The following is a 13,174-nucleotide window of genomic DNA, read 5'->3' as shown; positions in this document are numbered from 1 at the left end:
GTGGACGAGATGATGACTGTCAGAGGGCCGAATGACACAGCACAGAGCTCAGTGCTTTTAATGAGGTTCTCATATAACCAGTAAGTTTCATTACCAACAGTTTAAAAGGGGAGCACAGAAAACAGAAGCATATATGAAAAACAGAAGAGTTCATTCATACTTTTATGGGCTTTTCTGTGAAAGCCAATTTAGAATTAATCAGATTGGCTGATTAGACGTAGGTAGGATTACACTATTACACATACTTTTGAACTACTTTGGAATATGAGCGATGATTCAATGACTGAATAACTTAATTATTACAACTCTTAGCGCACAAGGTTGGTTGCAAATGTGACTCACTGGAGGAAATGTTTTTTATAGCACTGTTAACACTATTATACATTATAACTTTAAACAGTTTTTAATGAAACAAGCCTTTACATGTGTGAGGGCACTTTTCATTCATCGCACTTCACTAAACTTAATAGGCCGAATCCAAGTGACATCGCCCTAACAACAACAATCACTTCAGGGTACACAAATGGCATTTGATTTTAATTGCTGACATAGTATGTGAAATCGGCAAACTTGATTTCTATTGATGATTTCAGCAGTATATGTAGCTAATCGTAGTGGTCCGACCTATTTGACATTTTTGTTGTGCCAATTTTTTATACTGTGTTGCTTTTCTAGCGTCTTTGATAAACCAAATCTACCAGCACAGAAGCTAAGCAATGAGCTGCTGTGGAGGGGGGCTGCTGTAAAACATATTTTAGCCACCTAAAAAATAAATATCAGTTTAAGTGTGTGCTTTATTCAGAATATTTTCTCTGCCTTTCCTTAAACCTTTAATCAATCGAGGTAGCAGTAGACCAGCAACTCCTGTATTATGCTTAGTAAAATTAGTAAAACTTTTGTAATTGGAGTCTGGTGGTTTTGAGATAATGACAGAAAGGGCTGTCTGACGGCAAGGACAAGCTGTGAGAATATTCTAAATATAAAGTACACTAAACTGATATTAATTTTCTGGGTGGGCCATTTTATGGGTGGCGAAAGACAAACCACTTGAGGCAGCATTTGCTAAGCGCTGTTACATTTAATGTATGTGATGCAGGGATTTTCTAGCCAGAGGTTACTGTAAACAAAAACTGTGATCCAGTACTGTCTTTGCATTTGTTTATTTTGTTTTTGTTTTTTTTACTGTATGTCCAATCGTGTTCACGGCAGTACTGAAGGAATGCCTCTGCGTGAAACCTGTTAGGAAAAGTGCACTGTGTCTGCTGGTTGCACTGCCTTTATGCACTGGAATAAAGTTAGACGTAATCACATATCTTATGCTCCTATGAGTTAATACTATAGCTACCGTATCGACTGGACCTGAGTTAAGATGGCTGAGGAGGGCGATGTAAAAAAAAAACACTGGCAAGCTGATGACTCCATTACAGCCAGTCTCATTAGGAACGAACACGATTCTGGATGAGGGACGCTAATGAAGGAGAATGACAGATGCTTCAGTGAAGGGATGATGATTTGGAGTAAATTACATTAGTGATGTCATTATTGTCAGCCATCATACCATCAAGACATATTGCTCAGGGGGGCAGCTCAAAAGGAAGCAGGTAAGAGAGAGAAGGAGTTTGAGGTGTTCAGTTAAAATACATACATATATAAATATGTATACATACACACACACACACACACAAATTTTACTTCACTTGACATCTAAGAAAACTAAGAATAAACACTAAACTCCTTGCTAAATTCTCTAATCAGGTCTAATCAAGTAAATATGTCAGATATGGTTTAATGCCCCCCCCCCCCCCCCCCCCCCCCCCCACCCNAAACTCCTTGCTAAATTCTCTAATCAGGTCTAATCAAGTAAATATGTCAGATATGGTTTAATGCCCCCCCCCCCCACCCCACCCCACTCCATTAATGTGTCCGAGATCGAACAGAAATTTGCTGGGCACAGAAAGTTACAGCCGGTCAGATCAAACTGTACTGTACCTGTTCCAGCTCCTGTATCTTGTAGTCTTTGGACTGTAGGATCTCCAACACTTTCCTGTCCTTGATCTCAGCTTTGTGTTTCTCACTATTTGAGAAAAGAAAAAAACAAATAATCATCTATAATAAGCAATGTGCTGATTGTGAAATTCTGGGTTGCTACCAGTTTAAAATAACAGTTTGGCCAATAGCTGATGGATTTTTTGTTGTTGTTGTTGTTGTTGTTGTTGTTGTTGTTGTTATTTATTCCCCCCTTTGTGCCAGGGACAAGAAGAAATCTTCATTATAAAAAAATAACTGAACTGTTAAAAAGTCATTCAGTCCTTCATCACACTATCTTTGAATAAGCACAAACTCAAAACATAAAAATAACAGTCCCTCAAATGAAAAACAAACAACAAAACTGCTTTAATGGCCTTTTTACCATATCTATAATACATCATAATTTTCTCTCTAATTTCTATTTTATATTGCTCTCAAAACAACAATACAGTTCTTCTTCCACTGTATTTTTCTTCAAGTTTATGGCCCAAAACTACATTTTATAAGATTGCATTTCAACACATCATTAGAATTTCATAATTAACCTTCACCAAACACTCATTTTTACTGAATAGAGCTTGAACGCATCGTAACGGAACTCAATGCAGCCTCCAACAGCAGTTAGTCCTGGCCTCCAGCTGCTAACAGCTAACGTTTACAAGCGCTCAGCCTGCCAATGTTGACACAGATTTGTTGTTCATAATGTAGCGTCATCAGGGAAATGATAGGGTGCTAGTGAGTTTACTGTATCCTTCCATCCCGAAGCATTCTGGGTAAGATCTCTGTTCGTCCCAAACACGTTTTCTATTGTCACTGCGAGAACAGGATGCCGTTAGTCTTGAGCCCTGCCTTTTAGCCTGTGCAAAATTGATGTGACACAACGGAAAAGTATCGGCTGCTGCCACTGATAAATGTCTTCTTATTTGCTGATAGGCCGATGGCAGTTGAGAAGGCCAATATCCAAGCTGCCTAATGGTCTACTATCAATGTCAAATTCTTTGTGCACCTGTGGTACTTGACAAATAAAGAAGATCACTTTACAGATGGGCAATTCATATTCTTTTTTAGAGGATCTTTATGAGAACTACTCTTTAAGAAAAGTATTATCAATGTGAATAAAAAGGAAACTGCTGCTGCAACAAACTCTGAACTTCTCTCTCTAGCCCACGAGCACCTCTTTTATCATAATGAACTTTTAGGGAGACAAACACAAGGCATCAATTGGGGACCTGTTTGTTTCAACTGCTTTAGGCCACCAGGGGCCACCCATTCCCTCCACTCATCACTTGCTCCTTCTACACCTCCCATCTGTGCGGCCTTTTCTCTCGCCTCTTCGCCTCTTCTGATCAGCCCTCTCCCCTGGCAGACACTGAAATAAGTATCTGGCGTCCCTGGAGGAGCTGGAACGCAGGCTAGCCTAGCTACATCTCCTTGTATATTGGGCTGTGTTCACCATGTCCTGAGCAACCAACCAATCACTCTACAAGATCCACACAGGAAGGGGAGGGGAGGCTGAATGGCGGTTCCCAGTGGGCACCAGCGCTTGACTGGAGTCGACACAATTACCATGTCAATATCCTCCTGCGCATCAGGTGATACAATACACATGCACTCTCTGGGTGCATGTTCCCCCTCGAGTCTCAGCGGACCAACATACTTTGATGGGTTTCCTATGGGGCTGTAAAGGAACTGAAGAGGGTGTGGAGAAGGAATGAGAGGCACAGGTACTGAGGAACTCTCTGCACGCTGCTGCACTGTGTTTAACCCCTATTAAAGGTCTACTATCAACTGAGAAACCTCAAAATGTACTTCATATGCAATCATGATAGGAAAAAAATCATCCTCAAAAGGAAAAAAGTCAGTAAAACTAGTCTAAAGGCTTCGCACAACAAGTCCATATTTTTTATCCAAAGTTGTCGCACGTTTAAAAATGACTTTGACCTCATGTTGTGTCAATCATGTTTACAAATTGACTCCAGAACTCCAAAAACTCATTAAAGTTTTCGAAACAGGTTTGATTTTCTACGTTTTTTTCGCATCTGTCAGAAGCCTTTAGAGAATTGTTTGACCAAGAAGCAGTGAAGAAAATTTGGCGTAGCCTGCAGGACACATACATCTGCAACAGGAGGGAGAAACGGGGCGCACAGTATCATTTCATAACTCAGATAGCTAACTTTCAACAGGTCAGATAGTGATATTCATGTGGATGGTGGTGACAAGGAGAAGAATGTAATAGAGGATGAAGACTGCACGCAGAAAGAAAGAGAGAGCAACAGTGTGGAGACAGAGAGGGAGGACAGCTCAGCCCCTTCAGATATTCATGGTGCCAAATGCAAGAGTGTCAACAGTCAGTGTACCTCTGGTGTGGAGAGGCAGGGGAGCAAATATCATTTTGCCTTGTATTGTGAATTTTTGCACAAATAGAACAATAAAACACATCAGACTCAGTGCGCAAGGTTTCTGTGCAACAATTTTTATCTGATGACGGATTAAAAACACACATAGAAAAAAATAAAACAGACTTTATGTGCAAAGGCCAAACAAATCTTTCATTTTAACATATATGTAATTTGTAAAAACAACCAATGTTCAAACTGCAGTGATGCCGGCATCAAAGATAATTTAAAGTCCAGTGTTTTTTTCTTAACAAGGAGGAATATATTTAATTTATCCGACTGTGTGCATCAGCTGTGAAAAGGCCTGAACCTCTGTTCTTTTCTGAAAGTTCCCATGCCACTGTGTTTGGTGTAGCTTAGCCACCCTGCAAAAGAGGTCATATTCAATCTCACAATTTATCCGATAAAGACAAGTATTTGGCAGGAGTGTTTCAACTGTCCAGAATGGGTGCGGCGGAGGAGGAGTGTTTTCATTAAAAGGGTTTCCATGGTTGAACTGCTAGACCGGGGATAAGAAGGCTTAAATCAGCATCTGCACCAGATTCCATCGTAACCCCAGTAGAATGGCCAAGGTGCCTTAAACACCCCTTGAACGACTTTCACACATATTTCTCTTCACTTGTGAGATAAAGGAATTTTCAGCGATTGAGCCTCTCAGGTAGCAATTTGAAATATGAATCTACTCACCGCTCAACCACCAAACTGACAGCCTGGGTCAAGTCTGGATTTGCCACTTGCAGGCGTTTCCATAGGGACCACACAAACTCCTTGTCTGCCTGTGAAAATAAAGGATTCAATGAGTCAACAGCTGTTTTTCCTAATTGAGATAAATAGCCTTTGATAAGTTTGTCTCAAAATGCAGTGAGGCCTACATGAGAAGCCACAGCACATCTCAGCTTTTCTCGCTGAAAAACAAAAAAAATAAATAGCATGCTCGATGACATTAGCATACGACAGAAGGGGTAGTCGATCAATTATTTAACTATCTTGTACAAAATAGTTTTTGATTTGGCCTGCCCTCTCTAATCACGATCCTATCTTAACAGGAATTTTCATCGCTAAGATGTGACCTTCGACTCAAGGGGAGCCAGCATTGACACTTGTCATTATGCACTATTCATGACTGGGGAGAGCTGGGATCCAAATCAAAACACAGCAGTCGAGCTTGCATTTTCTTTATTAATCAATTGCGCTCCAGATATGTTTTCCACTGCAGTTCCCAAGTAACTAGCCCCAAAGAAACTCAAAACTGATGACAGAGAGAGTCATCTTCAAGTAGAAAAACCCAGCCAGCCCCTGACACATTTCCAATTCAAATTGTCTCGCTGTTTTTTCAAACATTTTTAAGCTACATTACATTTAATGAGGGACATCTAAAAACTACATTTTCTGACATTAAAAGACAGAATTATACCAAATCGACTTAATATAAAATTATCTGATAAATTATGTTCACATCATCATAAGATAAAAGTCATCCCTCCCACTGGAATCTACTGGTCTCCAATTAGTACATGAATTTTAACCCCCTTTTCAAAAGTGTCTAATCAATTATTTACTAAAATGGCAGAAGCAGACCTTGATAAGACCATGAGCTGAACACATAAGTGGAAGGACTGTAGATCTCTGTCTCTGTATGCATCTGTGCGTAAGTGTATGTGTGTGTGTATACAGAGTAGGAGCAGGGTGAATGAGGATAGAGATTTCACCAAATCAGCCCTGCAATGCAGCTAACGATGAAATTAAACAGTGTGGTTGATTTGAAATAGGTGGTCTCCCTCTGCCTGGCCTTTGGCTGCCATTAGCCGTTCCACAGACAAGCGTTCAATCAGGACCCTCATCAAGACCTCTCCTCTGCCATATGTATGCTTTAAGATGCATTGCATGTGTGTTTGATGATGGCTGAATTATTCATTTTGAATCGAGACACTGAAACACCATGGGCTAAACATACCAAAGAAGCCACTGGAATTCAGCCACATTTTAATAAAATTAGCATGGTCTAGTAGGAACATTTGCTGGCCGACAGATGAGACTCTTTGTAGTTAATGGCTGTCCTGAAGTACATCTTGCCAGAGACTTAAGACATCAGTGGTATTCAAATGCCACTATTTAAATAGTACACTGCACAACTAAAGGTTCCTATTAGATAGACAGAATCACTGATGTTCTACTCTGGAAGAGACCACCAAGGATGGCTTCAGTGTCAGTTCAATGTGGGGCAGCAGGTATACAGGACAAAAAATGACTAAAGTACCAATGAAAAAGTGAATAAGTAAATACAGGAATACACAAACATTACAGAAACACACAATAAATAATGAATAAAATAATAATTATGCTGAAATAAATACGTAAATAAATGAATTATTGAGTAAATAAAAGTTGATGATTCAACAGAACATAAATAAAAGAATAGTTCTGCATTTCTGTGTAAGTATGTTAAAGCAGGACTGGTTAAGCCTGCTTCCTACTTTTATGTAAATGTTGTCATTCACCCATATCTGCAAAGTCCGCATAGACAAGTCCACGTGGACGTCCGTGTGCAGCCCATTTTTCGTGACCGTGCAGAATGTACACATAGCAAGCGCGCTGGCTGTGCTCGCTCCAGTTACAAAATATAATCACTTGTTTCACACTCCAGTCTAGGTGCTGGTGTACACACCTCTAGTCGGTTTCCAAGAAAAAGAAGTGGAAATAGAAGAAGGAGGAGTAGAAGAAGAAGAAGAAGAAGAAGAAAACAAAATGACTGTTTGTTTCTGGGATGCGGACACAGCAAGAGATTGCGGCCTTGTGTACCCTCACCCTCCATGTGCGTACAAACCAAACGGTCTTGAAACCTCAGCTATGATCGAGTGAAGAGGGCGGGCTATGATCAGTTCTAGAAAATAATGCTACCAACAGGGATTACAGGGTAAATTTGCTGATTAGCATTAGCATCACTCACTTTACAGGAATCTATTTAGGCTCATACACATGGTGACTGAATAAATCACTTCTCAGTGGTGATTGTGCATCTTAATCATGTACAGGAAAAATTCACCAGGAATCACTTCAAACTGTTTAGCTTGCCTTACTGAACCAATCCTACTTTAGACAGAGGTTAGGACCTCCTACCTCATTAACATACACAGATATACAGATATAAACATAGGCCAAGTTGTACAGAAATGGAGAAATTAAATATTTATTTATGTCCTGCCTAATTTTTTAACAATTATTTATTGGTTTATTTCAACATTTATTATTATATCTATTCTTTTATTTATTGATGCATCTATTTTTTCTGATTTCAGCATCTATTAATTCTTTTATAAATTCAATTCTTTTTTAATTTATTTATTCCTGTATTTACTGTTATTATTCCTCCTCCATAAGCAGGAACTGTATCACTGGTAAACTAGTAGTATCATAATGTAGTGCTTTACAACTGAAAGACACATTTAACACACAAATGTTACAGTGTAGAGGTGCTGTGACTCGGAAGATGAGCTGTTCGATCCCTGGCTCCTCCTGTCCACATGTTGAAGTATACTGAACTTCAAATTGCTCCTGGTGCGACAGTGCATTTAAAAATCTGTACAGTAACCTCAGCCACCAGTGTGTGAATGTGACTCTGTAATGTAAAAGTGCTTTGAGTGGTCAGAAGACTAGAAGGGCGCTACACAAGTGCAGGTCCATCCATCTATTATTGGCTTGTCAAAATGTTTACAGGATGAAGGTCTACTCAGTGCTATTAATAGATAAGTGATGCACAATTGCTGTTATTTTTTTTGTGGGTTGTTAGGTGAGCAAACACCCCTAATGATAAAAAAATCTTTGCGTAATAGGACACCGGAAACACTTTCAGAAACATCTAAGTGGAAAAAAAAGACATGTGATTTTTCGTTTTTTGATTATAAAATGTAAAAAAGGGCTCACATTACACACATGACTGTAATTGGTGTTTTTTTTAGTGGTTCTACCGTATTTAGCTGACAATTATTCATACTCTGGACAGCGAATTGGAAGCAAATGCATGACGTTTTATGGTTTATTGAATTACAGCGGTGCATGCATGGATCTGCACCACTATAGAAGTTTGTAAGGGTGCCTTGTGTCTGGAGGTATGGAGGTGTCAAACTTCTTCAACCACAACAAATGTTCCTGCCCCATGTGTCAGGTGGTACCTATAGTCTAATAAAAACTCAGGTGTAACACATCATCTGCTGAACCCCACAGCTGTCTACCTACCTGTGCAGCAAGGTACTGTGAATATGCAAAGTGAGAAATGCTGGGCTAAGTTCACTGATGTTATTAGGCACCACCTGGTGGTGAGTATGCAAGGACAGCCTCCCTCAATCACTGACTCACAAAGTGGATATGAAAGGTTCTCATATCTGCTCATGAGCAGTTTCTGTGTCTATGGGTTTGTATTTATCTGAATAAAAAGAAAACAGGGGGTCACTTTATTCAAATGTACTCTGGAAACAGATATGTGTTGCACAGTGTTTACTGTCTGCTGGAAATTAAATAAAGTGTAGTCATTTACAAACTTTTGCACCTTAACAGTAGTTACAGCTCAACAATTAAAATATGCTTTACGCAATTTAGTAAAATCAATTAATCTTTAAATAATACCTAACTTAATGATAGTAGATATGCTTTTCTGTAAACTGCTTGTCATAAACCTTAAAACCATTCATGCTTTAGGACTTCAAATTAGTGAAGTTAAAACAAAACAGCTGACAATGTACTGTCCAGCAGGCACTGTTATCTCCCTTATTATTTTAATTATCTTACACAATGGCTCACTCTGTACGTATCTTAGGTGAATCATAGGTCTTTATCTGTTGTAACAAATACAATGGTAGGTAAAAGGGGAAATGGTTTGGAGTTTAATAATGTGAGTAGTCACTGTCTCATAGAAATGACAAATACAAAAAAGCTTTGCACAGGATGTACTGCAAAGCAAGAGGCGCTGGCAACTGCAAAATGTACATGTAGTCTAATAAATAGATCACAAACGTTTGCTGTAGTGACTGCATACTCAGCCCATTAAAATATATGACCAAGAATCTTTTTTACACTGGTAAGAGCAACATATTTCTGTCCTTGCTCATAAAAAGCTCATATATGTGAATGTAACAGTTCATGTACTATTTTCAACTTGTCAGCAACAGCTGCTTGAACTTACTGTCATCATTTCACTCAATAAATTTCACTACTTTAGAGCAAAGTCATGTTATAAGGAAGCAAGCCTTAACCATTTGTGTTCCCTATAAAACATATTCTTCTGATAAAAGATACCACTTACACTCCAGCAGTGTGTTCACATCTTTAGAATACACTTTCATACATACCTGACATTGCATTAACTCATCTGATAAACTCTTCACTTGCTCCTCCAACACAAGGACGCGAGAGTCGTCTTCGGAGGACATTTTGGAGGCTGAAAATAAAGCGAAATAACAACTGAGATCAGTCTGGATACTTGTGGATAAAAAGATTACACAGTTAACAGCATGTAAGCCCCTTCATGTTTAATGGGCGTTTACACTGTAGTCTGGAATCGAGTCAATCCTTTTGAAAGCAATATCGAGAGGTGATTTGTACTTTAAATCTGACGTTAGCTAACATGGCTCCAGCACACTCGCTGGGTGACACATTCAAGCTCACAGGACGCTTTTCAAGAGAAATGTACACAGTTTGTCTCTTACCCGTTTCGATAACTTGTTAACCAGGCAGATATCGACACTGTAGAAGAAGCCTTACAGCAGCAGCGCTACTGTAGCTATCTTAGCTAACGTTAGCCACTGAAAAAACATTCATATTTTCTGCTTCTTGTTTGCTGTTGACAGCCTTCCGCTTTATGTCATAACAACGACACTGCGTGCTTCAACGGATGAGTCTCAGCAAAGACGTTACGGTATCCATTAAAAGTAATATTTGTAGTCTTATCTACAAAGACAAACAAACTTCCTCTGTGAGTCACACCGTTGTCAATAACTACCAGAACGCTTTCCTTCTTTCAAACGAGCCCGCTGTTTTCCGTTTCTGTCCCTCTCTGGCTGGTCCCTCTGCGTCGCGCGACATTTTACGACAGGTACAGTAGACGTACGGCAGAGCGATACGAATGAGAGTGCAGTGGTTCTCTAAAGCGGGTACAGGAACCATGAGGAGTCCTTATTGTTGTTTCAAGTGGTCCTTTCATACTTTTTACACCCTTTATGTTTTAATATTTATTTATTTATTATTTTTATTTATTAATTTCTTTATTTTACCATCCTACAACCCAATCTTATGTACAAGATTAGCCCATTAACCTTTGGATCCCTTGGATATAACAGTTGACAGACCAAAATTAACCTTACAATAATTATTAGAATGCTATTATTATTTTTCTAATTATTATTATTATTGTTGTTATTTATATTTTTAGTAGTAGTAGTAGTAGTATTAGCAGCAGCACAATAATGAAAGTAATAATAATAATAACAATAAGACCAACAACAATACTAGTAATAATAATTATTATTATTGTTGTTGTTGTTTTTATTGTCATTATTAATTCTATGATTAGAGCTACAGTTGGCTAAATTATTGGACTATAGCAGCCTAAAGGCCTAACAATATTTCAGCCACAAAAAACATTGATCATACAGGAAGCATTAAAAAATAATATGAATTGTGTGCGGATATGGTTTGATGTCATTTAACACCACTCCAGTGGTGTTTTATGAGGAGAACTTGACATAAAATCACCCTCCTTCAATCAGACCATGTCTCTCACTCTGCTCTCATCAGAAGCACATTTTTGCTGATCAAGACCAACTTTGAGCTGTGATTAAGATCAAGTCCAAACCGTGGGTCAAATCTACTTATATGTGAAAGAATTCTTAATCATCTACTGCTGTGGATGGAGAATATGCTACAGTAGGCTGTGTGCAGTAGTTCATTTATTTGTTTCCTCTCCCCTACTTTTCACTTTTAGGCCATATCAGGGCACAACTAACAGAGGCAACATTTCCAGTAAAAGACAGGCCGTGTTGGCAAGCTTTTCAGGATCTTAAATCTACCTAATTTATATGTTTATGGAATTAGTATCAGGAAAATATCAAATTTATGAAGTATCAATCTAATTTGCATAATTGTAGAGTTTTTACAGAGCACATTTTGACATCTCACAGGAAAAGCACAGGTGTAAATAATATGATTAATGATGGGTAAAGTCCCTTTCCCATTCCACTCCAACACCCATGGATGGATTACTGAGTGGGCCTATAGGACACAGGCCTGGGGCCCAAAGTGTCGGTGCCCCCCTGGCCTACTCCCAGGGGCGGAAATCAGGGGGGACATGACTCCCCCTTCAATAAAGCTGTACCCCCCTAGAATAATTTGAGACACAATTAATAATTTTTGAACAATGCAGTAGTAGTTATTAAAAGCACAATGTAAGCGGTGCTCATTATAAAAGCGCAATAATGTGCTATTTAAATCTTAAAAGATTTAGTCCCCCCCTCCCATTCCTAGTAGTGGTATATCCCACACTCTTTCCAACGGGCGGGGCTAGCAGCCGTTAGTACTTGGCAGCAGTTGCAGCGTGTGGCTGGACCCGGCTGCCCACATCGCGCGGGGTAAGATGTACACTCGCAGATACAGTTTAACTTACACAAGTTACAACACATCCCATTTACTGTTACAACAAGCCCCAGGCCCAGGCTGATAATATAAACTGTCTGCAACATTTCTCCTGCATTGTTCAAAAACCTACTCAATTATGAGTGCTGCTAAGCTAAAAGCTAATGATTAAGCTCAGAGTTTAGTGATAGAGAGGACAGGAGAGAAAGAAGAGGGAGAGGACAGGACAAGAGCAGTCAGTGGTGGAGCGGCTCGTAGTTAATATCTGTAGCCTCTCCACCTGTCAGTGAGACAAACATGACAGATGTGCAGTTTAACTGACGAGGAGCGGCCATTACGCGCGATTATTACGCACGGTTTTGAGGTGCGCAGCAGCAGATCTCACAGCACACTGTTTATAAACCAGTTCACCAGTTTAATTGCAGGAAATGTTTATCTCACTGCCGGTAAAAAACGAAAAAAACCAAACAAAACGGTTTGCTCCTGCAGCCAGCCAGAGACGAAGGATCCATTCCACACACCTGAGCCAGAGCAAAAAGAGGGAGAGAAGGAGAGAGATCGCATTTCGGTCTTTGATGAATGAAGCCTTATTGTTTTGCTGCTATTAAACGATGAGAGACATGTTTTCTCCGTTTACTTAATAGCATAAATATTCACACACTGCGCACGGGGAGACAGAGACCTGCTCTGCTCCAGACACACTCAGCACCTTGGACAGCACGGTGCACCTGACTGTTGCCGTAGTGTACATGTTAATTTGATTTCAGTCATTTTGTTTTAAATCTGGACATGTGCAGGTGGACTCAGCCAGTGGTAAGAAAGGTCCTATGCCTGCCTGTTGGAGAGATAGAGAAAAGATTAAAGCGTCAAATTGCGGTAAAAGATGCTGTATAAAAGACAGGCTACAACTTTTTTTCCTTGTCCCCCCCTGGAATTATTCTCTAAAATTTTACTGTTTATTGTCCCCCCCAACTATGAAATGGGATTTTCGCCCCTGCCTACACCAGCAAAATGTAACTCAAATTAACACATGAGAGATTAAGGCTGACCACAAAGAGATGCAAAGGAACTGCAAAGAGACAGAAAATAACTACATATACAGGCAAAACAAAGACATAGGGACACAAAAG

The 13,174-nt window shown here is 39.5% G+C and overlaps 1 protein-coding gene across 1 annotated transcript in view; it reads right to left on the bottom strand.

Annotated features, from left to right (window-relative positions):
* Window positions 1–10,460, bottom strand: part of cntln (centlein, centrosomal protein) — a 115,966-nt gene extending 105,506 nt beyond the window's left edge. The window contains exons 1-4 of the mRNA XM_050043859.1: window positions 10,124–10,460; window positions 9,767–9,855; window positions 5,112–5,200; window positions 1,990–2,074 (exon numbers count right to left, since the gene is read on the bottom strand). Of these exons, the coding sequence (XP_049899816.1) occupies window positions 1,990–2,074; window positions 5,112–5,200; window positions 9,767–9,847 (255 nt within the window). The 5' untranslated portion in view covers window positions 9,848–9,855; window positions 10,124–10,460. The remainder of the gene's footprint in view (window positions 1–1,989; window positions 2,075–5,111; window positions 5,201–9,766; window positions 9,856–10,123) is intronic.
* Window positions 10,461–13,174: the final 2,714 nt, after the last annotated feature.

This window comes from Epinephelus moara, chromosome 5 (assembly GCF_006386435.1).
Source record: "Epinephelus moara isolate mb chromosome 5, YSFRI_EMoa_1.0, whole genome shotgun sequence".
In the NCBI taxonomy this organism is placed as follows: domain Eukaryota; kingdom Metazoa; phylum Chordata; class Actinopteri; order Perciformes; family Serranidae; genus Epinephelus; species Epinephelus moara.
Note: the sequence above shows the minus strand (reverse complement) of the source record. Positions and strands in the feature narration are given on the sequence as shown.